The 27,140-nt window shown below is 33.6% G+C and overlaps 4 protein-coding genes across 4 annotated transcripts; 1 reads left to right on the top strand and 3 right to left on the bottom strand.

Annotated features, from left to right (window-relative positions):
- Window positions 1–233: 233 nt before the first annotated feature.
- Window positions 234–1,328, bottom strand: LOC114716406 (uncharacterized). The gene is made up of 2 exons (XM_028901415.1): window positions 996–1,328; window positions 234–926 (listed from the first exon to the last, which is right to left on the bottom strand). The coding sequence occupies exons 1-2, from the start codon at window positions 1,326–1,328 to the stop codon at window positions 234–236; spliced, it is 1,026 nt and encodes a 341-aa protein (XP_028757248.1).
- Window positions 1,329–1,784: 456 nt separating this feature from the next.
- Window positions 1,785–5,246, bottom strand: LOC114716391 (uncharacterized). The gene is made up of 6 exons (XM_028901393.1): window positions 5,051–5,246; window positions 4,545–4,681; window positions 2,867–3,061; window positions 2,415–2,780; window positions 2,115–2,340; window positions 1,785–2,035 (listed from the first exon to the last, which is right to left on the bottom strand). The coding sequence occupies exons 1-6, from the start codon at window positions 5,244–5,246 to the stop codon at window positions 1,785–1,787; spliced, it is 1,371 nt and encodes a 456-aa protein (XP_028757226.1).
- An 8,222-nt stretch (window positions 5,247–13,468) lies between these two features.
- Window positions 13,469–13,981, top strand: LOC114716392 (uncharacterized). The gene has a single exon (XM_028901394.1). It carries the CDS (start codon window positions 13,469–13,471, stop codon window positions 13,979–13,981), a length of 513 nt encoding a protein of 170 aa, XP_028757227.1.
- Window positions 13,982–19,423: 5,442 nt separating this feature from the next.
- On the bottom strand, window positions 19,424–24,196 carry LOC114716383 (WAT1-related protein At1g43650). The gene is made up of 7 exons (XM_028901388.1): window positions 24,041–24,196; window positions 23,851–23,913; window positions 23,556–23,672; window positions 23,157–23,409; window positions 22,903–23,061; window positions 20,634–20,785; window positions 19,424–19,703 (listed from the first exon to the last, which is right to left on the bottom strand). The coding sequence occupies exons 1-7, from the start codon at window positions 24,181–24,183 to the stop codon at window positions 19,550–19,552; spliced, it is 1,041 nt and encodes a 346-aa protein (XP_028757221.1). The 5' UTR covers window positions 24,184–24,196; the 3' UTR covers window positions 19,424–19,549.
- Between the last annotated feature and the right edge of the window lie 2,944 nt (window positions 24,197–27,140).

The following is a 27,140-nucleotide window of genomic DNA, read 5'->3' on the forward strand; positions in this document are numbered from 1 at the left end:
TCTTACATCATGATCATGGAATATTATAAATAAAAAGGTAGACATGCCATTTACATCATGAGCATCATGATAAAAGGTCTATGTTGCCTAAACAAAAAATGGCCAATATGTCACTATACATTAGAAACATCATGACAAAAGATATATATTTTCTAAACAAAAGAGGCCAACATGTCACCATATCACAAAAGATCTATGAACAAAAAAAGTCAAACACCATATTCATGCTTTCTTCAATGATTCCTAGCATCAGTCATCAACCTGAGCAATGTCTGCAACCGTAAATGAGGTGGAACTCCAAAACAATTTAGCTTGTGCCTTTCTTCATTACACAAGAAGAAGTAACATTCTAGTTTCTGCTCTTCAGGTATTCCAATTTCCTCAATTGCAGTCCATACTTCCCCCTCGCTATAATGACGAGGCCTACTCTTTTCAAGTATTGAAAGACCCTTTTCAGCAATTTGAGCTTGTTTCTCAGCAATTTGAGCTTGCCACTCAGCAACTTGCGCATGCTTCTCAGCAAGTTGAGCCTGCTTCTCTGCAAGTTGAGCCTGTCTCTCAGCAACTACATTGCCATCACGCATGACATCAACCAATTCTTTTATTCCTGCAGTCATTTTTTCACACCTTTCTTCAATGGATTCAATCATTGAAGCCTTACGCTTTTGCCCCCTAACTGATGCAGTTCCCACAGATGTCCCATTTGATGGGCTATCATCTAAGTTAGCTTGTGAATTTGGTGACTCATATTGAAAATTACATTCACTTTCAACATTAGTTCCCCCAACATTAGAGTTCCATTGTGCAACCCTTTCCTTACCACTTTTGGAGTATTTTCCTGTTGCCCTGTCCGCACTGAACAATTCATATAACTTATCATAATGTAGCACAGGTGCATTCTTCCACTTTCTTGCATTTGGCTTTCTCTGCAAACATAAATAAACTATGTAAATCAACCTATCATACATGGTCTTAAAATTCTACAAATTACTCACCTCAATCAAATCATGCCAAACTTGATTATCAGCTTCAAACAATTTTGTGATAGGACTCCATGAAAACCCACTCAATCCATGAAATAAGTCATAAAGCTCTGCAAATCGTTGCGATAAAGTCTTCTTCCTATTTTTCAAATGTTGCTTTGTAATGTGAGTACCAAAGTTGTTTGTAAGAGTTTGCACCATATTATCATATGCATATGTTGAAAATGTTCCATCTGGACGATTCCCTTTCATCGTCTCTTCCAACAAGGCATCAATAAAACATTCGTCCATCTCAGGAGTCCAGCGCAAATTGTCCTTCATTGATTCCTTCTTCTTTTGTGTCATTGTTCAATCTACACAAAAATTTATTGACAAAATTATAGCCATACAACTTAAATAAATAGTGTATGCAAACTAAAACCAAGAAACATATACTTTCAATTAAAAATAGTATGTAAACCAATACAAAGAAACACATACTTTTAATTAGAAATAGTATATAAACTAATACAAGAAAACAAATACTTTCAAACAATACAAACCAATAACAATTTCACAACCATACAACTTAATTAAACAGTTCAAATCATAATCAATGTGAAATATGGGCTGAATAATCATGCCACATATGAGCTGCTATGTTATCTCTTAAAATTGATCCTTGTCTATAGTCCTCCTCTTGATTAGCTGCAAATTGATCATCCATATTGGGATTGCGTGACAGTTCACGATCAACCTCTGATATTAGGGCCTCATCAGGGTCCACACCCATTAAAAAATTGTGTAATATGCAACAAGCTATCACAATATCAACCATTGTCTCAATTGAAAAATGTGGCTCTGTGCCACTGCCATTATGGGAAATCTTTTTTTCAAAACACCAAATGTTCTTTCTATCACATTTCGCAAGGAAGCATGTCGATGGTTGAAAATTTCTGTTGCATTTTGTGGTGCTCTTGTTGAATATTCCTTCAAGTGATAACGGACTCCTCTGTAAGGTGTTATAACACCACGCTTGAGTGGGAAGCCAGCATCCCCAAGATAAAATTTTCCTAAACAATATAAAGTAGTCTATAAGCACAAATAAACATTCATAAAAAATGAAATAATTATTTATAGTTTCATACTAACCTTGGGGAATTATAATTTTATCTTCTCTTGATAAAGCATTTTTAAGAATTCTTGAATCTGAGGCAGTTCCTTCCCATCCAGCTAACACATATGTGAATTTCATGTCAAATGAACATGCAGCAAAAACATTTTGAGTCGGATAATCTTTACGTCCTCGAAAACGGGCAGCTTCTTTTTTAGGTACTTTTGCCCGAACATGAGTTCCATCTATTGCTCCAATGCAATCCTATTACAAATTTTGGTTACACATAACATATATATTGTGTAATTACAAAAGTATCCACAGATATAAAAACATACCTTAAAATATGGGTAGAATCGTTCATTATTAAGGATTTCTGGAGAAACCTCTGAGCCAGAAGGTTGCACAAGAAATTCGGCCTCAAGAGAAACAATAGCTTGTAATACATTATGAAAATGACGACTAATAGTTTCTCTAGACCGATTAAAATAAAAAGCCATCGTTCTACTTCTTACATTGTGTGCTAATGTGTGAAGAAATTTTGCCACCTGCTCCTCCACAGTAACATTTTTAGAATCTTTAACTCTACCAGTATTTCGAAGTTTAGCACATAACTGCATAAATGCTTGTGGTCCCATGCGAATAACATCACGACATTTTTCTGTTCTTCTAATTGTTTCATGAATGCTCTCCTCATGCTTTCTCTTTCAACATTACTATAACTAATAGGCCTATCAACTAGTGTTGATATCTCTTCCAACAAGTATAGTGTATGTACAATATAACAAACAAGTTGTACAATACACATTCGCCTACACCATTCCCAATCTTGTAGCACGTGGTTGTAGTTGAAGTTGAAATTGAACTTGAAGTCAGGACCTTTAGTTGCCACTTCAAAATTTGTGAACCTTTTAACTTCAGATTCAAAATCCAACATTTCTTCCTCAAGATCCTTGATCATTCCTTCTTTATTATGGTTGCTCATCTATAGAACAATTCAAAACCACACAACCACGTACATATGTTGCAATGAATAATAGTAATATATACCATTAGCATAATCCACCAAGTGCAATCATAGTAATATATACTATTAGCATAATGCCCATCATATGGTGACCAACGTTTTGACAACCATGCATGTGTTTTGTTTTCTTGTCAGTGCAATTTCGTAGCTATATCGAGGAACAATGATGATTCAATAAACTTTTCTAGTATGTCAACACAATAAGCCCCAAAAAGGGAATTATATTCAATCAAAATTCTCACTATAATAATAATAATAATAAATATAGCAGAAGGCCATCAAATGTTGAATCAAAACTGGATTTTAATCAAGGAAATAGGGATTGGCAAGGATTAAAGGGGCTTTAGCACAATATCAAAGACTACTTCAGCTCAAAAGCTCAATTTATGGAAAATACTGCAGCCTTGGAATTTAAGTCCGTGGGGATTCATTCCTCCATAAGAAATCAGAAAATATTCACGGGAGGATATCCTTTATATCTCGTTTTCATATAGTATTAACAAATTTTACCAAGCAGAAAGGAAGAAACTATAAAATGGAAGATTAAATGTCTCCTAAGAAAACATAAATTGTTTGACCCTGCTTAAATGCTCATTAAACCAGAAACCAAACCAACAACAATGAAACAGAACAGCAATAAATGAGGAAAATCCTGAGGCTCTGATATTAATATTCCAGAATTGAATCAAAGATACAATAAGCTTCCCTGATTCAAGCCAAAGCCCTATTTCCCTCTAATAACAGAATAAATCACAGCAGCAACTAATAACAAAAGAACACTGGAAATCCAATGAACACAGCTTAACCCAGCGGCTCTCCCATGGCATTCGAGAGGCCAGGTCTCTCCTCACAAGTCTATTCCCAAAATCAGTCCTAAGGGCATTACCCTCCCATTGCACGCATTATACTCCCCCAAAAGTAGTCCTACCCCCTCTACAAGGATTCAGACTCAAAAGATTGGTAGCTAGCTGCACACTAGAGTTGTTCCCCATTTTCTGGAGCTCCAGGATAGGCTCTGGGATGAGCGGATTCCCCTTCTTCTACCCTTGGTTGTTTTCCAAACTTCCTCTTATACAAGTGTTCTGGTTTATGTTCCTCCAGCCTCCATTCCTTTGACAAAGTTGCACTAGAGGCATGGAGAATATTCTATCCAGCCCTGGACCATCCAGGTGGAGAGAGAAAGAGAGGGATTTGTGGGCCACAACTGATACGTGAGACCCACCATTACCCCGCACCCCCCCCTTTTTGCTCTTGTTGTCTTGGTATCCCAGAGAGGCACAGAAGCATAGAACTAAAGTAATGGATAATGTGATCGTCAAAAGCATTATTACATAGTTATCGGCCAACTCATCATAACAAAAGCCATTATTCTGGTATTGCGTTCTGAAGTAGGTAGTGAAATTTGTTTGCAGATCCTTGTCGAGGGATTCAAGAGAAAAACTTTGCGCTCATTTATAGGCTTAAGAAACACAAAGCCTCGGCAAGAAGCCGTCATGAAATGGACATCAGCGTATGATTTGAAAAGGACAAGGTCGAGTTTCACAATAGCGGAATCGTCATAGAGGGATGAGTTGAAATCTATGGATAAAGCCATTTCTAACCCATATAAAGTAACATCTCAATAAATTGGCCCTTCGATCCTGAGCAGAAACTAATCTCTGGTTTATCCTGAACAGTGAAGCATCTATGAAAGTCGCTCAACTATGCTTATGAAAGCCGCAAAAGGAGGACAAAAAAACAGAGGAAGATTCGCATTTTTGCCAGAATCAAAGCTCAAATGAGTTTTAAATGAATGCTGTGATTTGTGCGTGAGAAGTGTTGCAAAGAGATGAAAAATAAGCAAGTTACCACTCATTAGAAAAATCAAGAGAGTATGAGATTAGGGCTCAGCAGCAGGACAAGGAGAACAAGACCAGAAAAATAAAATGGAGGAGATGACGATGATACCTGAAGAAGATGCAGCCGCTTGGACGAACTGTGACCACTGGACCAGCGACGATGAGAGCGTTCGGCGCGGGAAAGAATGAGGACCGATGCAAGCTTGGCGGGAGAGGGCAGTGGGGGAATGTTCTGAAACCGTGAAAATCTCTCCACTTGTGGAGAGAAATTTTGAGAGGAAAATAGGGCATGGGGCCCACCACATTTTTCCCCCCACTTTTCTTTCCTCTCCTATTTTCTTTCTTATCCAAGCAGGGGAAAAGTTCATTCCTCTCCCATTTTCCACTCCACTTTTCCTTCCTCTCCCATTTTCACTCAATCCAAGCAGAGCATTAGTTAAGTTTTGAATGTGTCTTCATTGAATCATTATAGCCTATAGTAGGAATGGCACCACCTAAAGCACAAATACACTAATGGCCGTTTCACTCAAGAAGAGGTGAATTGGGTGATAAGAAAAAAATTGACTTTTAAAAATAAATAAATGAATAAAAAAAGGGAATAAGTTTAGAAGGATTTCACTAAAGAAGAATAGAAGAGGAATATGCAGGAATTTATATTGGCTCAATTTTAACCACTTGACCTACGTCTAGTTCTCAGAATACCTCTGAGTTTTTCACTATACCCCAAGATTCAATGGGTTCTTTCTCACATCCCAAAAATTTTTACTTGGCTATAAGAGATTAAAAATTAGGATGAGGGTCAATATAGGAACTAGATAGGGAGACAAAACAACTTTTGATGTGAAATCCCGATAAGGTCCGGACTGGTATGTTGTTAATCATCGGTATAAGAAGGGCAAAACAGGAAAATTTGAGAAAAATTCTAGAAAATTCCTAAAAAATAGGAAAAGTATAAATTGAAAGTTTTAGAAACTTGGTTGAGGCCTGAAATTTCGGTGAACACAAATTATTACGGAAGTTCCCGTAAATAAAGGTTTTTCGAGAAATTATTGGGAAATTGAAGGAAAATAATTATTTTAAGTAGTTGGAAGCCTCAATAAATGTGAGAGAAAGATGTATAATTCATATAAATATTTATTTGAATTTATAAAATTGTTTCTAGGCCTTGAAAGTTTAGGAATTAATTTTAAGGAATTTATATTCTTTCAGATTTACCGATAAAGGTCTAATCAGAGAAAATTCAAAATTAATACCTAGAAGTGGAAAAAAATTCTGAAAATTTTTAGATCATATTTCCATATTAAAAGGTGAATTATCATGAAGAGAAATGAATTTTTTGAGGTTTAAAAAAATTATAGAATGTTACTACTGAATAATAACCGATAAAGTTTCAAATTGGTTTGAGATAGTGATTTGATTTGTGAGCCATCTTTTTGAACCAGCCTGAAGTTAACTTGCCCTTAATTTTTCGCTTTGGGGTTACTCCAAAAATTAACCGAATTAATGCAATATAGTGCACAATTCGGGTCGCATTCACTTTGAGGAGCCAAAAACGAAATTAAATCCTAGTAAATAAATGCAAGTAACCTAAACTATAAAAAGAATTTTTGATTTTTGAAAAATTGCTAACTAAATGCCTTGAATTAAATTGAAATTAAAATACTTTTTTTTTGGTTATTTTTATAAAAATGATTAAAATGAATGAAGATTAAAGAAATGAAAATGAAACACACAAATAACAATGATAATAATCAATCCTCCAATTCAACAACGCAGGCAATCATCATTCTAAAAGATGTGGGAGTTAAAAACAATGAATTAAGAATTATAATTAAGCTTTTAATCCAACAACCGAGCCACCTCGAATTGCCACAAATATTTTCCTAAAATCCCAACTTACTAACTGCAACCAGAATAATAAAATGGGATTAAGGATGCTAAAAACCAATACTTAATTAGAACTCTTAAATCCAAAACAACAGAATTAAAGTTAGCAAAAGACAATATGATCCAAAATTCTAAGCCACCTTAGAAAATCACAATATATTAACTCCAAAATCAATACAAATGTCATAACCACAACATTATAATTGAAATTAAAGTTATAAACAGCCCAATGTCAAATGCTAAACAATAATTCAGTCACAATAATCTCTAAATATAATCAGATTAAGCAATACAATTATCCCAACAATCAGAAAAAATATCCTAAGACCTAGGAATTATTAAACAATTATTGAGTAAGAAATTAAAGCAACTAAAACTCCCTTTTGATGATCTGAGCTCCTGCCATTGTTGTTGAATTAGAGAATTATAGACTCTAGCCTCGGTTTGCCATCAAGAACACTGAATCTCTGTTTTTCTTATTTGTGCCGTCAGCTCGCTGGTCCTTCTTTCTGCTTGTGGGTCTCCACCTCCCTCTGGTTTTGCTGCACCCAGGAGAAGAAGAAGGTGAAGGCACCGGTGATGATGGACTGGACCGATGGAAGGACCTCTCTCTCTCCGTTTCTTTTTTCTTTTTTCCACCGCCCACAGCTCGCTTGCGTCTCTGTGTCTCTAGTCCCTCAATTGAAGATGATGGATTATAGTATATTAGGTTGGGGGGCAAAACATTGTGTTTTGCTCCCCCTTTTATTATATTTTATTTTTTAATTTATTTTTCTTTTATTTTTTTTCATTTTTTTTAATTTTAATTTTAATTTTTAAATCTTCTAAAAACCTGCAAACAAAATTCAAAAATAATGTAGCATTAATTGTCCTCAAAAAACAATTACTCACAATTAAACCAAAATATGACAATTTTGCCCCTATAAAATAATAATTCAAAATAAAATAAATTAAATCAATTAAGGCAAAAAGGGACCAATTAAGCTGACAAAACTCATATAAAAGATACCAAACTATATAAAAATAATTGAGTTTGTCAACTCCCCCACACTTAGCCTTTTGCACTCCTGGGCAAAACTTCATTAAAGAAGAATTCAATAGAGAGACTCAATGCATGCAACCATAAAATTAACTAAGCATGAATGTGCAATTAACTCAAGTAATCTTTATTCCTAATTAATCAACAATCATAGAATACTTCAGTGCAAAGAAATTAATACTTGAAACATAGCATGATAAAGGGAGAGAAACATAATAGAGCTCACATAGGGTACAAGTGTTTCACTCATCTCTCTAACAGGAAAAATTTCACTCAATCCACCTAGATTAGCACCTACCATAAGCTTGTAGAGATTCTAATATCTCCACCACTAGCATACCTTAGGTTCATGATCAAGGGGACTTGAAGGGTTGTAATGTCGAAAAACAAGGCCAAATGAATGCAATGGATTAACAAGTGAAATGCATGAGTAATAAAGTATCAACTCAAAGTGAGCTAAAGTACAATCATGAAACAACACCAATGTGCAAATTTTAACCTTTTGAGACAAAAATCCTTGCTCTTCAAACCACCATTGAATGCCTTATTTCAAATTTATTCTTTTGTTGTAACTTTTTTTTTTTATAACTTTCTTTATTTGGCTTTTTCTAAACATTTTCTTCTCTTTCTTGCCTTTTTCTATTTCTATTTCTTTTTTCTTTTTTTTTCTTTTGGCATCCAAACCCAAAAAGGCAAAGATATAGACTTTAATGATGTACTTTTTAAAAAAAAATCCAAATGTAACTCATGCAAAACACTTGCTTAAAAAAAATGAATGGAATGAAAGTGAAGGCTCAAAGGGGTGAACAAAGGTTAAAGGAAGTGGTTTGTGTTTGGGTAAAGGTTTAGAAATGAATGCCCCTATCATCTTCACAAACCTAGGTATTAATGCAGTTTTGAAAAAGAATCTAGACAAGTTCTAGAGGTTAACCAAAACTAGATGAAAATCACACAAGATGAGAAAATAGATGGCTCAACAATCCTTCAATCAAGGCTTTCTCCAAGATGTTTCCTCCTTAAGGATCAAGCTATGAAACAAGGTTAATAAACACTGCACTAAAGGCATTCTACTATGCTAATCAACTAAGAACAGAAATCACTCAATTCAAATGCAATCAAACTTAGCCGTGCAATATTCACAAGCATTGTGCAAAAGGATTTTAAAAGAGATGCCCAAGGATTACAAAAGTCAAAATTCAGCAATAGAGAAAACAACAACTCGCCCATACAGCAGTGCAGAACACTAAGGCGAATGAAAACAGGAGGACATAGAAACTAGCAGCAAAATTCTCAAGCAAGAATCACTCTCAAATCATGTGATGCAATTCAGAAATCAACCAATAAGGCAGAGAAGAGAGCAATTATAGCAGCAATACTTAGGAAACGGGAGCAAATCCAAGGGCAAATTTTTTTTTGTTTCTTGTTTTAAAATCAGCTGAACAACTCGACAACAATCCCTCCCTCACACTTAAATTTTGCATTGTCCTCAATGAAAAATCCAAGGGTAAGGTAATGACAAGAGAAAAAGAGGATCAATAGGGGAGTAAACCAAAACAAGGTTACTTTTATACTAGAATAGCTCCCCCATACTTATCCTCTCGAATAATTCAGTTAAGCACAGTTAATCAATGCAAAGTTAAGAGAAAATAAGTGAGGAAAGAGACAACCTTGTGCTTAAAGCGCCTTAGACTCTTAAAAGAGAAATTCTCATCAATAATGAGAAACATGAAATTTAGCAAAAAGGATTGCTCTTGATGATTGCAGTTTCTTGGTGGTGGCTTAGGGTCAATTGAAAGAGGTCCAAGAGCATATGGTGGAGTTTGGTGTTGAGGAGATCCCTTCCAATTATGTGCCTGCACAGAAAACAAGCCAGCAGTAGTACCAAATCTAACACTAGAGACTTCGAGAAATTTCAAATAAAGTAAAGACATTTTATGATATAGGCTCTTCAAGTAGCTACAGCATCCAAGAAAGTCAATGATACTCCCATCAGTAGGAGTCAAACAATCATTTAAAGTTTCAAAACACTTAGGTTCATGTGCCGTGGAAACTGAAGAATCCAACTAACAGTTACTAGAGTATAGCACATCACTATCACATTCATAAGAGGTAGGAGGTGAAAGCATGAAAGCAGAAGAAGATTCATGCAGAGTACTACTATTGACATAGCTAACTAAATCAGGAGACAAATCACAAGACAAAACTTGTTGAAAAGACTCATCTACATGCATAATTTTGTCATTCACAATTTCAGAGTCTTTCTCAACAACACTAAACGCCACTGACTCAAAGGAACTATCGTGCATTTGGTTCTCAAGGCAATGATCATTCTCACATTTGTCATCAATAATTGCACTCAAACAAGATTTAGCAATCTCAATATTCTCATACTTATCAATAACAGCGCTTCCAACACTGTGAAGAGGAACATGATTGGCATGTAAATCATCACACAAAACAACATCTTCATCCAAATCACTACCACTAAGAGCAACAGGTTGAGTATTAGCATGTTCAAAAACATGAGGGGATTCACAGACAATTTCTTCATCCACCTCATCATTACTCATATCATCAATAGCTTCAACAGGAATAGTAGTTATAGTATAAGGATCAATCTCCTTGAGAAGAGGATCAATATTACCTGATGTAGGGCACAAGTCCTTATGAGTTTATAGATGCTCTTGCTTCATGTCAGCTTCTTGTATGAGTAAATTTGGGCACTTTGGTTCATCCTTCCCAGTCTCGCATTCAATTTGAGCTATATCACTCAAGATCTTCTCCAATGCACTCTTACATTCTCCTAACTCTTCCTTTGATTCCTTTGAAATTCCAGATATCCGTGCTTCTTCAAGTAATCCATGATAGTATGAATTTAAGCGGTCATAAGCTTCTTTTAAAAATCGTATCTGATCCTTCTTAGGAATAGTAAGAAATGGGTCAGGTTCATTGAATTGATGTTCATGAGATTAGGAAAGAGAATGATACTTGGATTGGGATGAGGGTTGGTGGTAGTATTCATATCGAAAAGGAGGTGGTTTTTGGTGGTATGTATACGGTGGAGATATATGATTAAAGTATGGTTGGTGAGGTCGGAGTGATGGGTTAGGTTATACTCTTGGTGCCACAGTACAGTAATCGAGCTCCCTTACTTCTTGCAAGATTACAATCCCCTCAAAAGTCCTAGACTCTTTAGTCACTCGTTGAATTGAGTAAAAAGATTAAAGACTCTCTCTTAAGAGTATATAAGATAAGCACTAAAGCTTAGAATTGAAAAACAGAGAATTGAATGAGGAAAATTAATTTGACAGTTGGTAGCTTAGCTCATTCACTGCTTCATTCAATGCTCTTGGCAGTTGTTATAGTTAGAGACTTCCATCTTTCCATTAGACACAAGAGCTTGTAACTGTTGAGATATTGTTTGCATATCTTGACAGTTGCAATGGTTGTTTGTAATAAATGTACTTCTAACATTGGTAGCTTGAGTCTATATTATAAACATTGAGGCTATGTTTGGATTGTCATTACAAAAGCTAAAAGCACTTGGGAAAGGGTGTAACTGAGGTTGTTGGCTTATTTGAGTAAAAATGATTGTTTGGATGTGTTGCTTTTGGAATTGACTTATAAGCAAAAGTTGCTTATTTTCGGATGCTCCTTGCTCTAGCTTTTCCACCGTTTCAAAATGCAATTTACCGTTAAATGAACATTAATGGGTATTATTTCTCTCACCTATCATTTTCACCCAACCCCGAAGCCTCAGAACACTCGACCGAGCAACAGGGAGGCTTCTCTTGCTCTGCATTTGGCCTTCTATCCGTCACTCTTGGCACTCTCTCGTGTGTCTCTATCCATCATTGTTGCCTGTATCTCCGTCTGTCGCTCTCTTCGGCATCTCCATCCGTGGATCTTGGCGGCTTTTCTCCCTCTATCACTGTCGTGACAGATATGTGTCATCTTCCTTACCATCACCGGCACGTGTGTGCAAAGAATCACGGCTATCTTCCTCCGCCACTCAAGGTACCGTGGTTGCCTTTCTTTTCTTTTCCTTATTCGACTTCAGATCCTCTGTTCTCCTTCTCGGTGCTGACCATGGCTAAAGGAGGTGGGGTTTTTTTTTTCCTTTCTCCTCTGGTTGTAGCTGCTGTTGTGTGTGCAAAGAATCATCTTCTGTGTTTTTTTCCTTCTCCTGCGGACGTTCTATTTTGACCGAAGCATATGATGGTTTGGCAAGTACTGGTGTGCCCTTGTCGAAGTGAACCAGTACAGTGCATGACTTCTCCATTTCTGATCTCTAATCTTTACGTGCAATTCAGATACTTGCTTTCACTCATTGATATATCTGGAACTCATTTCGATCTACTGCTTCTCCTCTCGATTGCATCTGAGAATTCTCAAACAATAATTAGGGAAGAAAGTGAAGGAATTAAAATGAGTGTGCGATGTTCTGAACTTTGGGGGGGAATACAGAGATGGTAATCAAGGATATGTAGATATATTTAGCTAGGATATGTGGATGTATCCAGCTTGGTTGAAGCTTTTGATTCACACGCTTATATTTGGATATGTGGATATATTTAGCATGTATGAACAATCTGAATATTGGAAAAAGAAATCATTCACACGATTGATTATACTGCTTGATTATATTGAAAGTTTGGCAAATCTATTGTGTTTTGTGATTCTGTGTTTTCTGTTATCTGTACTCAGTCATGAGCAATTTTAATTTTTTTATGGTTTTTTCGGCTATATTGAGCATTGGGTTTGAAATTTTGATCCAAACATAAATTTAGAGCTCTGCCAATTTTTAGTGACATTTATTCCGTTTCAATTCATCGCCCATGTTGAGTTGAATTTGTTATGGTCTTGTTTAAGCTAAAAATTCTAGTATTAAGGTTAGCATACCCCAAGTTTGCTTGAATTAAGGCACTTTTGGTGATAAATTGATTTACATATATTGTGGGTTTATACTGCTTGATTATACTGTTCGATTCTTGACTAATTGTGGGTTCGATATATATGTAATTTCAACAAGAACTATGAGTAACGATAAAGGCAAAGCACATTGGGACGTGAGCACCACAGGTCTTTTTCTCGAAATATGTGTTGACCAGATTTATAGCAAACTGTGTCAAGGATCTTCATTTACAAAACAAGGTTGGGATAACATTCACAAAACTTTCAATGAAAAGACAAGGAGAGGATATGAAAGAAAGTAGCTAAAAAATAGGTTAGATAACTTGAGAAAAGAGTGGAAGACATTTGATAAACTAATTGCTAAGGAGACCGGTATAGGGTAGGACCCTGAAAGGAACATAGTGGTGGCATCTGATGAGTAGTGGGAGAGGAAATTACAAGTATGAACTAGCTTGTGTTAATTTAGAAGCAAGATTATACTTTTAGAATATATTTAACTTTGGTTTACTTTTAACTTTGCAGGAAAATCCAGCATATGAAAAGTTTAGGCACCATGGGTTAAGGTTTCACACTAAATTGGAAACTATATTCAAGGACACTATGGCATCAGGAGATGATATGTGGGCACCATCTTAGATCGGGCCTGAGCCACAGAGGGGTGATCAGCCAAATGACTACCAACCAACAATGGATTGGCAAGAAGGTTCAGGGGATAGGCAAGAAGGTCCAGGGGATAGTGAAGACGACACTGGACGTCGTGCAGGAGTTTTGGACTATTTGGATGGCATCAATTTAACTGCAAACACATCGAACACTACACCTACTATACCTAGTGCTTTAGGGAGTCAAGGGAAGAGGAAGAGAGGTGAAGGGTTGGACAAGTACAAGAAGCAAAAAATGCCGGCGACAAGACGAATAGAAGATTCAGTGAGTTCGATTGAGAAGGCTTCAATTAGTACAGCAGAGGCAATAAACAAAATCTCCAACAGTGATAACACTACTGAGCTTACCACTGATCTACTGAGTATGCCTGAAATTGTCAGTGACACTCATCTATGTGTCATCTATTGTAATCTGCTGGCAAACAAGACATTCAGGGGCATATATGCTGGTTTGAGAGAAAATCGGGAGGTATTAGTAGCTTGGTTGAAGCACAATGCTGCAAACCCACTGCCATATGCTACACCCAAGAATCCTTGAGTTGTGCCTAGTGACTTATTATGATTTCTGTTTATCTATCTTAATATATTTGGTTATTGTGTGTCATGACAATGTGTTTAATGATTATGTGTGTTTCATGACTTTGTTTAATGTTGTGTGTTTCATGACTACGTTTAATGTTGTGTTTCATGACTATGTATAATTATTATGTTACAATTTAATGGCTATTTATCACTTATCTTTTCTCTTCTTTTTTTGTGAAAATAGTACTCACATTTAGTATTTAACTACTCACAGGTAACATAATCCGTGTCTGATTCAACGGATGGTTGGGGCACGGGTTGGGATGACGAACGGTCTTAATTACTTCCCGCCTTACATGAACACACAACACAATTATCACAATTAAGTGGGTTAATAGGTCAATATGTGACACCTTTTCTATGCAAACAGCCATGTAGAACTAGCGAACAAACAGGTTATTTATGGGTTCAAGAACTTTTGGATGGGCATGAAGGACAGTCTAAGGAAATGTTTTGAATGGAAACAGAGATATTCCATCGGTTATGTTCTAAATTGGTTGAACATGGGTTGCAAAATTCTAAGTACATAGGTGTCCATGAATCTGTTGCCATGTTCTTGAATACAATTGCGCATGGTCAGTGTAATAGGATGATTCAAGAAAGGTTTCAGTGTTCAGGAGAAACTGTCAGTCGGCATTTTCATAGAGTGTTGGATGCTTGTCTCAATTTATCTCGAGAAAATATCAGGCCTATTGATCCTGCATTCTCCTATTGCCACCCAAAAATAGCAAATGATCCACGATACTTTCCATTTTTTAAGGATGCAATCGGCGCAATTGATGGCACCCATATAAAATGTCAAGTTAGTCAAGCTAGGCAAGACAAATATATTAGGAGGAAGGGATTTCCAAGTCAAAATGTCATGGCCGTATGTGATTGGGATATGTGCTTCACGTTCGTGTTGCAGGCTGGGAAGGTAGTGCACATGATGCTCGTGTCTTTCAATCTGCTATTTTAACTCCATCCATGAATTTTCCTCATCCACCTGAAGGTATATTTCTATAAATTTCAAATCAATTATTTTAAAATTAAGCTTCAATTGCATTATTTGGTTGATGATTTTCTAGGCAAATTTTATTTGGTTGATGCTGGCTATTCATCACAAGTGGGATACCTTGGCCTGTACAAACGTGAGCGCTATCACCTGCCAGACTTTAACCATTAGCCAAGATTTAGAAATGAGAATAAGGCCTTCAATTATTATCATTCAAGTTTGAGATGCACTATTGAAAGAACTTTTGGAGTTTGGAAGAATAGGTTTGCAATCTGAAGAGACATGCCCAAATTCAAGTTTCAAGCACAAGTTCGCATAGTTTGTGCAATAATGGCTATCCATAATTTTATCAGGCAAAATTCTCCAACTGATGATCGCTTTATACAAGCTGAGCATGGAAGTATAATAGATGAAGACAATAATCATCCAGCTGGTGAGGCATCCTCATCAAGTTTAACATCTACTGCACAAATAAATCGTATCCGTGACTCAATTAGAGACCAAATTGTGCAAAGCTTACGATCTAATTAGTTATGTCATTTTATTTACTTTAATTAGAGACCAAATGAATTTTCATTTGATTTATGTTCATGTTTGTATATTAAGTACGATCTAATTACTTATGTAATTTTATTTACTCTAATTAGAGACGAAATGAATTTTAATTTATGTTCATGTTTGTCCATTATATATATTTAATTAATTATCTATAATGTGTTTTTAAATTTTTCTTGGTAACATATATTTTTATTTTATAATCTCACAAATAAATTATTTTTATTTTATCATAATAATTTTAGATATTTTTTTTAACAATTATCATATTAAAAATATCAAACACTACTATTCAATATAGTATATGCCCTTTTCAGTCATTTTACAACTGAACTAACTTTTATATTCATCCAAACAACTTTTAACTTTTTCAACTGACTTTTTAAAAGCACCTATCCAAACATACCATAACTAACTTTTACTCTAACTTTAGTTAGAAAAGTCAGTTGGACTAGAAGTCAGTTTTGCCCAACGCCAATCCAAACATACCTTGAGTCTCATAACCTGTAGAAATGTCTCGGTAGAAAAATAAGCTTTCTTCATAAGAGAATATGAATCAACAAAAGAAATGATGATCCTTGGATTTAATACAAGAAGTGAAAATCATAAATCAAAGATCAGAGAATCAAAGAATCAAATTTATCAAAGATCTCATCAATAAGTAGTTTAATCGATAAAGTTATCAATTAATTAGAAGTGAGAGAACTTGATAGTCAAACTCATTTATCGAAGTCATTATAGATTAATGATATTATGGAACAGATTATCAATAAAGAGTAAAAGTTGACCAAAGTGATTTATCATGATGATTCTTCAAAAGCTAAGTGAAAGATTTTGTTTTCTTGAATCAAGAGCCATCTTGCCTTTTTATAAAACATATAAGATAATCAATGAAGGTTGAGAAAAGCTTAAAGATAGAATAATATTATATTTTTTGAAAGATAGAGTGAAGAATATTTTAGAGCAACGTAACTAAGCTTTTTAGAACAAGTTATCAATAATTCACTTTATCCAAAAGCTTATTGATAATTGAAGTAACTATAGAAAACTATTTTAAGTAGTTTTATCGTTATCAATAAGTGACTTGATCGAAAAGGTTATCTGAAAAGTCATCTGAAACACTTGGTCAGAGTAAGCTAGGAAAACGTGACTTTAATTGATAATGTGATCGATAAGTGCATTTGTCGATTAAATAATCGATAATTGTAATTATCAATAAATGTCTAAATAAAACTTGAAGGTTTAGAGAAACAGAGTAAAACTTAATCGAATAACTTATTGAATATTAAAAGAAGTTTAGTGATGCATACTTTCTTAGTTTTGGAACAAGTTATTGATAAGTATGAGCATTGATAAGGTGATTGATAGCTCATAAAATGTTCTAAACAGGATATGGTTTGAATGAAACTTACCAATTATCTGAAACATGATCGATAACCTCATTTATCCCTAAGGTTATCAATAAATACTTAACAACATAGAGAGAAACTTATTGTTTTACCTGATGGCTTATTGTAAGCCTTGTCTATCGATCAAGTGATCGATAATTGCTTAACATTAGTATTATCTGAAGAAGTTTGGCTATTTATCTAATAAGTTATCGATAAATGCATTTATCCCTAAGGTTATTAATAAAAACAAATATGCAGCAGGTTATCAAATCTTAACAGTAATGCAGAGAAACTTAACTGGTTACGTTGTCATTATCAAAACCTTAAATCTAACAAAATCATCTATTTCATTCTGATCCCATTTATAAGGTAAAAAGAAAAGAATTTTTTAAATTCCTAATTAAAAGACATGTCCACTACTACAAAATATGTTATTTTCATATGTTCTGAAGGTCTTTTTTCTCCTGTTTTGGGAGAGATGTAGATAATAATTATATATTCGTCTATTTTAAAATAAATAAATATTGGCATTCATATATTTGCCTGTTATGAAACAAATGAATATAGGCATGCATATTCATCTGTTCTCGCCAGAACAAACGAATATGTATTTTTTTTTAAAAAGGTAAAAATTTTCATATTGCTAGTTTTAATTTAACTTGCGATTATAAAAGCATACATACAGCAGAACTAAAATAGATTATAGCAAATAATAACAGCAATTTAGTACAACCAAATTACATGTTTTTCATATAAATAGAATCCAATCAATCCATAATTTTAAGGGTCAAAGAATTTAGTTAAGCAAAAACAACTAAACACAATAAGTTAGTCATATGACAGAAGAAAGTTTTAAAACCAAAAAATCTAATGACATCCTAACTTAGTTAAGCAAAATGAACTAAGCATCCAAACAAAAAATTAACTTCAAGCTTACTTGTAATATTAATTAGGATGATTGCAATATTCAACTCAAATTTCCAATATAATTTGAAGCACACTTTTCCCAACACTATCTACCTACAATGTAATAAAAATAAAGTTATATACATATATTTGTTTAAATAGCATCTAAAGCTTTCTAAAATTCAATGTAAAGATTAAACATTGAAAATACTTAATTAACTATTACATCTAGTCAAATTGCTCTCTTAGACATTTTCACAAACACCTTGTGTGCATTCAGATTTAAACAAGTTTAGCAAACATTTTAATTATCAAAATGTTACCCAATCAATGTTGAATAATTCCCGAGTGCAATTCTTACCAACAATCAATTTAAATAGAAAACATACATACCTACAAACAATTACATTAATTCCGTTTAACATCCAAAAACTCACATAATATAAAAGACACACACCCATGTCACTTACCTTGTGTTGTGAGTGAACTTAAGGTCGAAGAAAACATTGCTCCTAGTCATGAGATGACATGGATGAAGAATGGGGAAGAGAGGGAGAAAAAGAATGGGGAAGAGAGAGAGAGAGAAGAAGAAGAAGAAGACGGTGAGCTACTGATTAGGGAGGGAGAAGACAAACTTAGTTGTTAGCACCAACACTGATAAGGAGAAGTAGAAATCTAAAGAAGAGAAAGAAAGAGCTCACCACACATGAAAAAGAAAGAAGAACAAAGAAGAAGAAAGGAGAAGGCATATTTCTAGAGTATGTTCAAATCTGTGCATGGCAAAGACGAAATTAGAATTAAAAAAAAGATGCTTTTCATATGTTTTTAAGAAAACAAATGAGTATAGGGAGTTCATATACTCGTCTATTAATCATAAAGACAAGTATGGACCCCTCATACTGGTCTGTTATGTTGTAACAAACGAGTATGGGCTCCCATACTAGTATGTTATGATGAACAGACGAGTATAGACTCCTATACTTGTCTGTTTCCTTTTAACACATGAGTTTAAAGGCTCATATTCTTTTGTTTTTCAAAATAGTCGAAAATGACCTTATTTGTAATAGTGTTTAATTATTAAAATTTTTTATTACTAAGGTGATTCATTATAAAGTTGTTTAAGGAGTTATTCATTCAGAAGAGTTATCTATGATTTTTCCAAAATAAAAATAATGTCCACAAAAAAGTGAAAACATAAGTTCGACAAAATATAAGCATACTATTTAAAACCTTCTAATTTAAGTAATAAAACATAAAAATATACTAAGATAATAATATCATGCCTCATCTCTTTGAAACCTACATAATTTATCTATTTTGTTTATTTTCTCTCGCTTCGCTTCACCTCTTATTATACTTTTAACAATATCTAGAAATCTGTAATCAGACCTTTTGACCTAATTAGGATTTATTAAATATGTCGGCTTGAATTAAAAATTTGATATTTTGGCAGGATTTAATTAGGATTCTCCCAAAAAATAATGAGATAACGACATGCTTCAAATAAACATACAACTTACTAATATGTGGGGGATAAGAAAGAGAAGCCAAGTCTTTATTATTTATTAATATCAAATATGAAACCTACCAAAAAAAAAAACAAACTATATACACAAGTTGTGAATAGTGCGTGCTAACTGCCCATAAAACATATGAAGTGGTTGAATGGAATGAATTATTAGTGGTGAATAATGCATTCCAATGTGGTATCGTCAAATTTCGAATGACTTGTGTTTTCCTTGTCATCTTGGCTTTCTTGTTTGGGACACTCTCTGTTCTTTCCCCACAATACACTGTACAGTCCTACCACCAGCAACATTGCTCCTCCAACACTACATGTGGCCCAAAACAACACAAGCAAATGCATTGTGCCATTGTTAGTTCTATAAAACACAAAAAACATAATTAACTATTATTCTAGCTCTCCAGTCTAACACCCTAATTTTATTTATAGTCGATCCAACATGTTGAAGCATAATAAGATTATTAGGATACTGGATGTACTAGAAAAATAATGTTAGGATTTGAATACATTATAAATAATACTCTTCCAGTCTAAATATAAAACTGATTTTGTAATATAATTTACATTACAAAATGTGTTATATATATTTAGGACCGGAGGAGTATTAAAGTGTTGGATGCTAATTTATTTTTGTAATAAAATAGAAATTATCTTTGCATCAATATAATGCACTTTTTATCATTGAAAAAGGTCCGCATAAATTTTTGACAAAAAAGGGACAAGCCTCTTTAATTTCAGCAAAGCTTAAAATTGTGTTGCTTAGAATTAGCTTTAAAAGTACCAAGTAGAAGCTTCGCAGTTCAAAGCCAAGAGACAGTAACGTGAGGGGGGAAAGAAAACACATCATAGACTACAAAGATATGATTGGCTTATCGATTAAAATTTTTTAATTGAAACTAACCTCTAAGCGCAGTTACTTATAATATAGTACTTCTAATTTTTAATATAAAAGTTAGTTTAGCTTTAAATTTGGTCTTAAATGTAAGACCTTAATCTATTTTATTTATCATATTTATCTATTTTTTTTTAAATAGTCATTGTTATAGTTGCATATATTAAAGATTCCATCAAATAGTAGTTCTAACTAATATACATAATTAATAAGAGTATTCTAGTAAAGACAATACTTATCTGTTACAAATAACTAATTTAACAAACTTCTTTAATCTACTCAAATTAGTCAACTAACTCTTATATTAAAGATAGGAGGTAATGCTTTCAAAATTGAAATAGGTACCTTCCCCAATAAAGTGATTCCTTCCACAAAAGAGCTGAGAGTATTGCTGTGATGATAAGAGCTAGAGGGGTAAACATTGCCGTAAAAACGGGTCCTTTAGTCTCTATAGTGCATACTTGAAGCCAATAACAAATCCCTGTCACAATTACACCCTGCAATGCATAATCTGTTAATTCATACACAAACACATAGCTAGGAGCAAAATTGCAGAGGAGACAAAATCCCCGGTTCTTTTTTTTTTTTGGTCAAAAAATCCCCAGTTCAATTGTTATGAAAAGTTAATACGATTTTTTTTGTTATTGGCAATTACTTTTTACTATGATTAGCAAAAGCCAATATATAATTAGTGTTTTCTACATCAGTTATACCACCCAAGACTTTTTAAACCAGCTGTATCTATCCTAGTTAATTAGGGAAATGATGTAAAAAGACCAGTTTGCCCTAGTGCAAGATACTATCATAGTCATAAAATGTGCCCCTTGCATGCGCATGCACGCATAGATATATTCATATATGATGCTATTGAACAAGGGAAAACAGTTAGCAACTTAGCATTGTATATGCTCCTATGAATTATATATGATCTTCTGTTCTTATAATTCCATGCTTTCATTTTCACTCTAGTTTGTGTTTGGAATATGAAAAAGGAAGGAATTACCTATATTTATGTAAGAGAACTTTGCGATTTTGATTTCCTTTCCTATTCCCATTATACTACCTCTAGTCCTTGATATAAGAGCTCGTTTGACTTTTACTTTAGTCTATTTTGTATTTCATATTTATCTGTTTTTTTCTAGATAGTTCTTGCAATAATAATAATTTTAGCCAATATACTTAATTAGTAAGAATATTTTAAGAAAGACAACACCTATTTATTACAAATAACTAACTAAACTAGTTTCTTTAATCTATTTAAATTAGTCAACTAGATCTTATATTAAAGACTGGAGGTAGTATACAAAATGGGACTTGACTTTACAGTTCAGAAAGGAGTTAATAAAAGTTGTTATGATTTGCAAGCTTTTTCAAAGTAACACAAAATGGTTGAAGCGCAGTCCATTAAGAGAGAAGCCATACCGTACGTCAACGGTTTGCATCACGGATCATGATTTTGAAAAAGGAAAGAAGTGGGTTATGATCAAATCGGCATTCATATATCTATCTCTAGAATCATGAGGGATTCAACTAAATTTCTGGACCCCAAAAACAAATCCCACTTCCTGATGCATTTCGCTTCTTTTGAGATATCACTTTGTGTTTTATTATAGGAGATACTCATGCTACAGTAGTCCTTGTCCAGCATGTTATGATCCTAACAACAAGCTAGCACACAGTGCGAGTGTCTGTCCCACATCGGAAGTACCATTTTATTGTATTCATTATATTGAGTCAGCTTTTCCAAGCCGATGGATGATGGTAGAATTTCTACCCCTCAGTCAAAGTCTAAAACAAGTCTTTTGACCCAGGGATGAGCCCCGCTAGGGATAAGGATTGGATTGGACAAGCTGACATTAAGTCACTGTTGTAACCTGGCTAATAGTTCTTACTTTTGTTCTAGTAGTGAATGTTTTTTAATTTTGTCGACCAAGTGGTGAGAGAGCATGGATATATTGGACACCAGGTGACATATCAAAGTTACTAGTGGTGCTTTTACTCTAGTGATAAATCTTCTTAGGGAAATGATATTTAAGGCCCCTCTAAGAATATTAATTATAATTAAGGATCTTGAATAATTCTGATTTTTTTTAAAAATCAAATGTTGAAATTAAATTTTTTGAGTACTTTTTTTTCCCCAGAAATCATGTTTCATCTAGTTCTCATCTTTGATATCTTTAGCACTTTTTTTTTAATATATTTTTCGTATTTATTTTTAATATCTTTAGTACTTTTTTTTAAATATATTTTTCGTATTTATTTTTAATGTTTTCAATATTAAAAAATTAGAAGTTAGTGTTGAAAATAGGAAAAATAAGTACTCAAAAATATTAAACATGAGTACTGAAAAAAATTTAAAAAAGAATGTCGTAAATGTTAAATAGCTAATATACTGAAAATATTAAAAGTGAGTGCTACAAAGATTACCACAGAAGAATTTTGTTTCCAACTAAAGACCAAGCCAGCACTGTTTTCTAAACTTGTGTTTTAAACTGATGAGATTTTGTCTGTCTACTTTATATCAAAGTGTCTATATTTAGATGTGCTTTATGACTGTTGTTGAGTTGTGAAGAACATTTGAACATTATAAACATATATAAGAAGAACAACTTACACAGTAAGCCACAGAAAGAAGATTAATGTCCCATCCAAGCTTCCATGCTGAAGGATCTCTTTCAATCACAACAGCTAAAACAGCTGATTGCATGCAGCTAAAGAAACATTGCAGAGTGGTGAGCCGAAACTTGGCAGTGTACCGCTTTACAATGAAACCCTGAACCAAAGTGCATGAAATGGTAAAAATCATTAACAAAAGAGGTTAAAACTCTTAAAATGAAGAAGAAATTACAGTAATTTTGAGGTACTTACTTGCAATATAAGCCACAAGGACCATGCAGTGTTGGCAGAAAGCATCATGATAGGACCTTTGATTAGATCAAGTTTGGAATGACCCTTTGTTAGTGACACAGAAGAGTGATGCTCCTGATTTTGAGGATACCACTTCATGAATCCTAAAGGAGGTCCTTTAACTAGAGCAAATATAATTGCCCCGGAAAGGCTCAGAACAGAACCTAGAATCTTGGCCACTCCATACATGTGTTTTACAGATATGCTTTCCACTCTGAAACGACAGAAAACAATATATATATATATATATATGTATAGAGAGAGAGAGAGAGAGAGAGAGATGTGTTCATTAAGTTAAAGCTTTGAAATTTAGTAATTTCGACCATATTTCTTTATGCAAGTCTGGTTTTACTTGGTCACCTTAATAGAACAGCCATGATGAAAGTAATTGCAGGAATTGTGTTTGTGGATGCTGCAGCAAAAGTTGCAGTAGTATAGCTGATTGAAACATAGTAAAGGCTTGAACTCAATGTTAACCTGCATATATAAGCCTCGTTTAAGCTATCTAAAAATGTCAAAAGAATGAAGATCTGTATATTAAAGGACTGATACATTAAATGTACAAAGTTAAAGGACTAAATAGTTAGTTAAGTTTGTTGTGACAGAGATTAAACAAGAGATGGGGTCACAAATTAAAAGTTCATCCCATACATACCCAAATAGGGAAATGATGAAGATTTTGCAGAGCAAGGTGGATGACAAGGGAGTAACCTGCTTACTGGAAAATCAAAGAGAAAATTGGCCAAAAAAGAAAGAGAGAGAAGCCTTGTAAGTCTCTATATATTATGAAGGATGAAGTAATGATGGCGAGAAAATGGAGAGAAAAGAACTAATTAGTATAGAACCTGTCAAAGAAAGCAAATGGTGATAAGGCAACTGAAGCAAGGGCTTGCCTATAGACGACAAACACATAAGGGTTCATTCCCTTGGAGATCGCAGCCTTAGAGAGCAAAGCCATGCCTGCATACACAAACTGTGTGAAGATCATTGCTATATAGGGCTTATTTGATGAGCCTTTCATTTTTGTGATGGTATTTTTTTAGTGTCTTTGAACAAAGAAGCTTGGTGAATATATAGAGTTTGGAATTCATGTGGGTCATAACCTGCTTTATTTCATTTCTTTCCTTATTTTGCGCATATCCAATCAATCCATTTTCTAGTTTCTGCCATCAAAGTGGTAAGAATTTGGCCCATCCATTGCTAGAAAGCTAAATTATTAGACTGACACTATTGTCATTCTAATTCACAGTACGGGCATTATAGGACTAATTGAAGCATGCTTAATTATGATTTTTTATTGTAAACAACTACTTTCTGAAATTACTTCCCTCGAGCAGGAGCCTATCCTATGTACCATGGAGCATGTCGGATTAAGAATATGGTTCCACCAATTATCTGGCTAATTACCTGTTACACATTTATCATTTATCATCTCATACAGTTGGCAAAATCAAATTAGAGCCCGTTGGATCCAAGTGGGATATAAAGTTCTCCCAATATGTGCTTCTTTATATTTTTTTCCTTTTCTTTTTCCAATTATCAAGACTCAAAGTTAAAACTTTAATTAATATTCCATTCAGCCCTAAATGTATAAGCTAGAAACTAATTTATAGAAATTAAGAAAATTAGTTATTTGTAAAAAATAAGTTTTGATTCCCCTAAATATCCTTACTCATTTGATGAAAAAACCCTTTAATATGTGCAATCAATAGGGAGAATTTAGGGGGGAAAAGTTATAAATTTGGGAGATAATTAAAGTAGATTGAAGCAGTACATTTAGGATAAAAGAAATCTCCAGTATTAGCTCTTACATTTAAATTCTAAGGGAGTATATGATATTGAGTCTCTCCCATTCAATGCAGCTATTGTTATTGGTTATTTATGTATCAATGGTTATGGATCTTTTGATGTTTGATGCATGTGATGTGTTTCTAAACTGAAAGAGAGAGATACATAAAAATGATAAAGAATAGATGAAAAAGAAGGAAAGTGGGCTGTCCCAATATGTTCCATATTTGAATATAATTACTATATATTTTTGTCATGTTAGGTATATGAATTCCCTTATGTGTACTGTAGGCCAGTGGAGAAAAAGAGATATAGAAGAAGAGATGGAGGTCATCACTTCTATGTGATCCACATTTCATTCATAGTACACTTTAAGAGATATGAATCAGTATTTCACGGACAACTTAAATAGTTAGGTTAAGGTGTGAATTTATCCTAGACGCGTTTTTGGTTCATGGTTGTTCAGGGAGTGTTAAATTGGAGTAATGTAGCATTTTGTCGTTAAAAATGTTAATGATCAATGCCAATTAGTGGTCAGTGTTAGTTTTTAATGGGATAGGGTAACATTGCTATATTTTTAAACTTTCAGAGTGACATTGAAGTTGGAAAAAAAAAATTCCAGAGTAACATGTGAACCAAAATTTTCAAGACAAATTTATACATTAACCTCAAATAATATTTTGAATTAATGTACCAAAATGTACCAATTGGTGTCTGAAATTACAAGAATTTCCTTGAAGGCTTGTTCATGTCGCAATTTATTCGGATATCATATTATTCACAGATGGGTCGTCCCCTTCCATTATGCAAGTTTTATTAAATCTTGTTTTGCCTCTTTTTGTTTCTTCGTAACAATCATATATTTTATAGAAGCTCCTCTACAACGACAGCAACCGCTGCCTTATCTCATTAAGTGGGATTGATTTTATGGATTATACGGTGTGATTGTATTCTACCAACAACTAAATATTTAGATAAATCACTGTTAACCAAAATGTTCTCGTTAATAACTTCATTGAGTGTTCTTTCTGAGTTTCCTCTTTTTCTTTTCTGAGGACTCCATATTGCTTAATCTACTATTTTTACTTACATCTCCAAATGCCTTCTTTGTGATATCCGAACCACCTAAAAATATTTTCTTCTATTTTCTCTTCAAGATATGCTACACAAACTCTTCCCTGTATGTATTTAGTATGAATCGTATATTTTTCCCATATAACCACACGTACATCTCCTTTACTCCAAATGTATGCTCTTGTTATGCCTTCATATATAAACCTCATATTTACTACTCCTCCGGTCCTTAATATATATAGGACATAATTATTGAATCAATCTTAGTCCTAAATATAAAACCTATTTATCACATTTATTCATTTTTTTTAAAATTATATCTATTGATACTCTCTTAACCATAATCAAATAAGAGAGGGAGGGCAGATATTAAGAAATTACAATTATGGTATTTTAGGAAAAGTATTTCATATTTCTTATAATTAACTAACTTACCTAATTTTTTAATCTAATTAAATTAATTAAATAAGTCTTATATTAAATATTGAAGGAGTACCATATAGTATTGCTTGTCTAATAGAGTTTGATAAAACTCTAATCCTTGAATCATTTTTTATTTGCAAAATAGATTTACTTTCCTTTATTATAATTCTATGGAAAATTTTTAAGTTAAAGTATTTTATTTTTAAATTATATTTTTCATTTTTATAGACTAAATGAAATTTATATAATCACCGTAATAATCCACAAATATTTTGCGTCACTGATATCGTTCGTCTAATTTCAAAAGTCTAATTTTAAAAACTCAAACTCCATATAATATAATATATCTGAGAAAACGTCTGTCGTTTAAGTTCACATAAAAAATGATAATTGAAACAACTAGCCCCTAATCCTCACACCAATCATCAGCAATTGGAGAAGAAGACAAAATATGATTTAGTTTCGAGCATTACATTTTAAGTGCAAAGAACATAATTTTTTCAAAGATTTTATGCTTCAGTGGTTATCATTATATGGCATACATGTTTCATATGATTAGTGGTTTATTTGATTTCCAGGATCCTCTGGACCCGCGTAACAGATATAAGCAGAAAAAGAAGTTATGGAAAGGACAATGTGACTCACCTAATTAAGCACTAC

The sequence above is a fragment of the Neltuma alba genome, unplaced genomic scaffold (assembly GCF_004799145.2).
Source record: "Neltuma alba isolate B1F8T4 unplaced genomic scaffold, ASM479914v2 tig00011654_pilon, whole genome shotgun sequence".
Taxonomy (NCBI): domain Eukaryota; kingdom Viridiplantae; phylum Streptophyta; class Magnoliopsida; order Fabales; family Fabaceae; genus Neltuma; species Neltuma alba.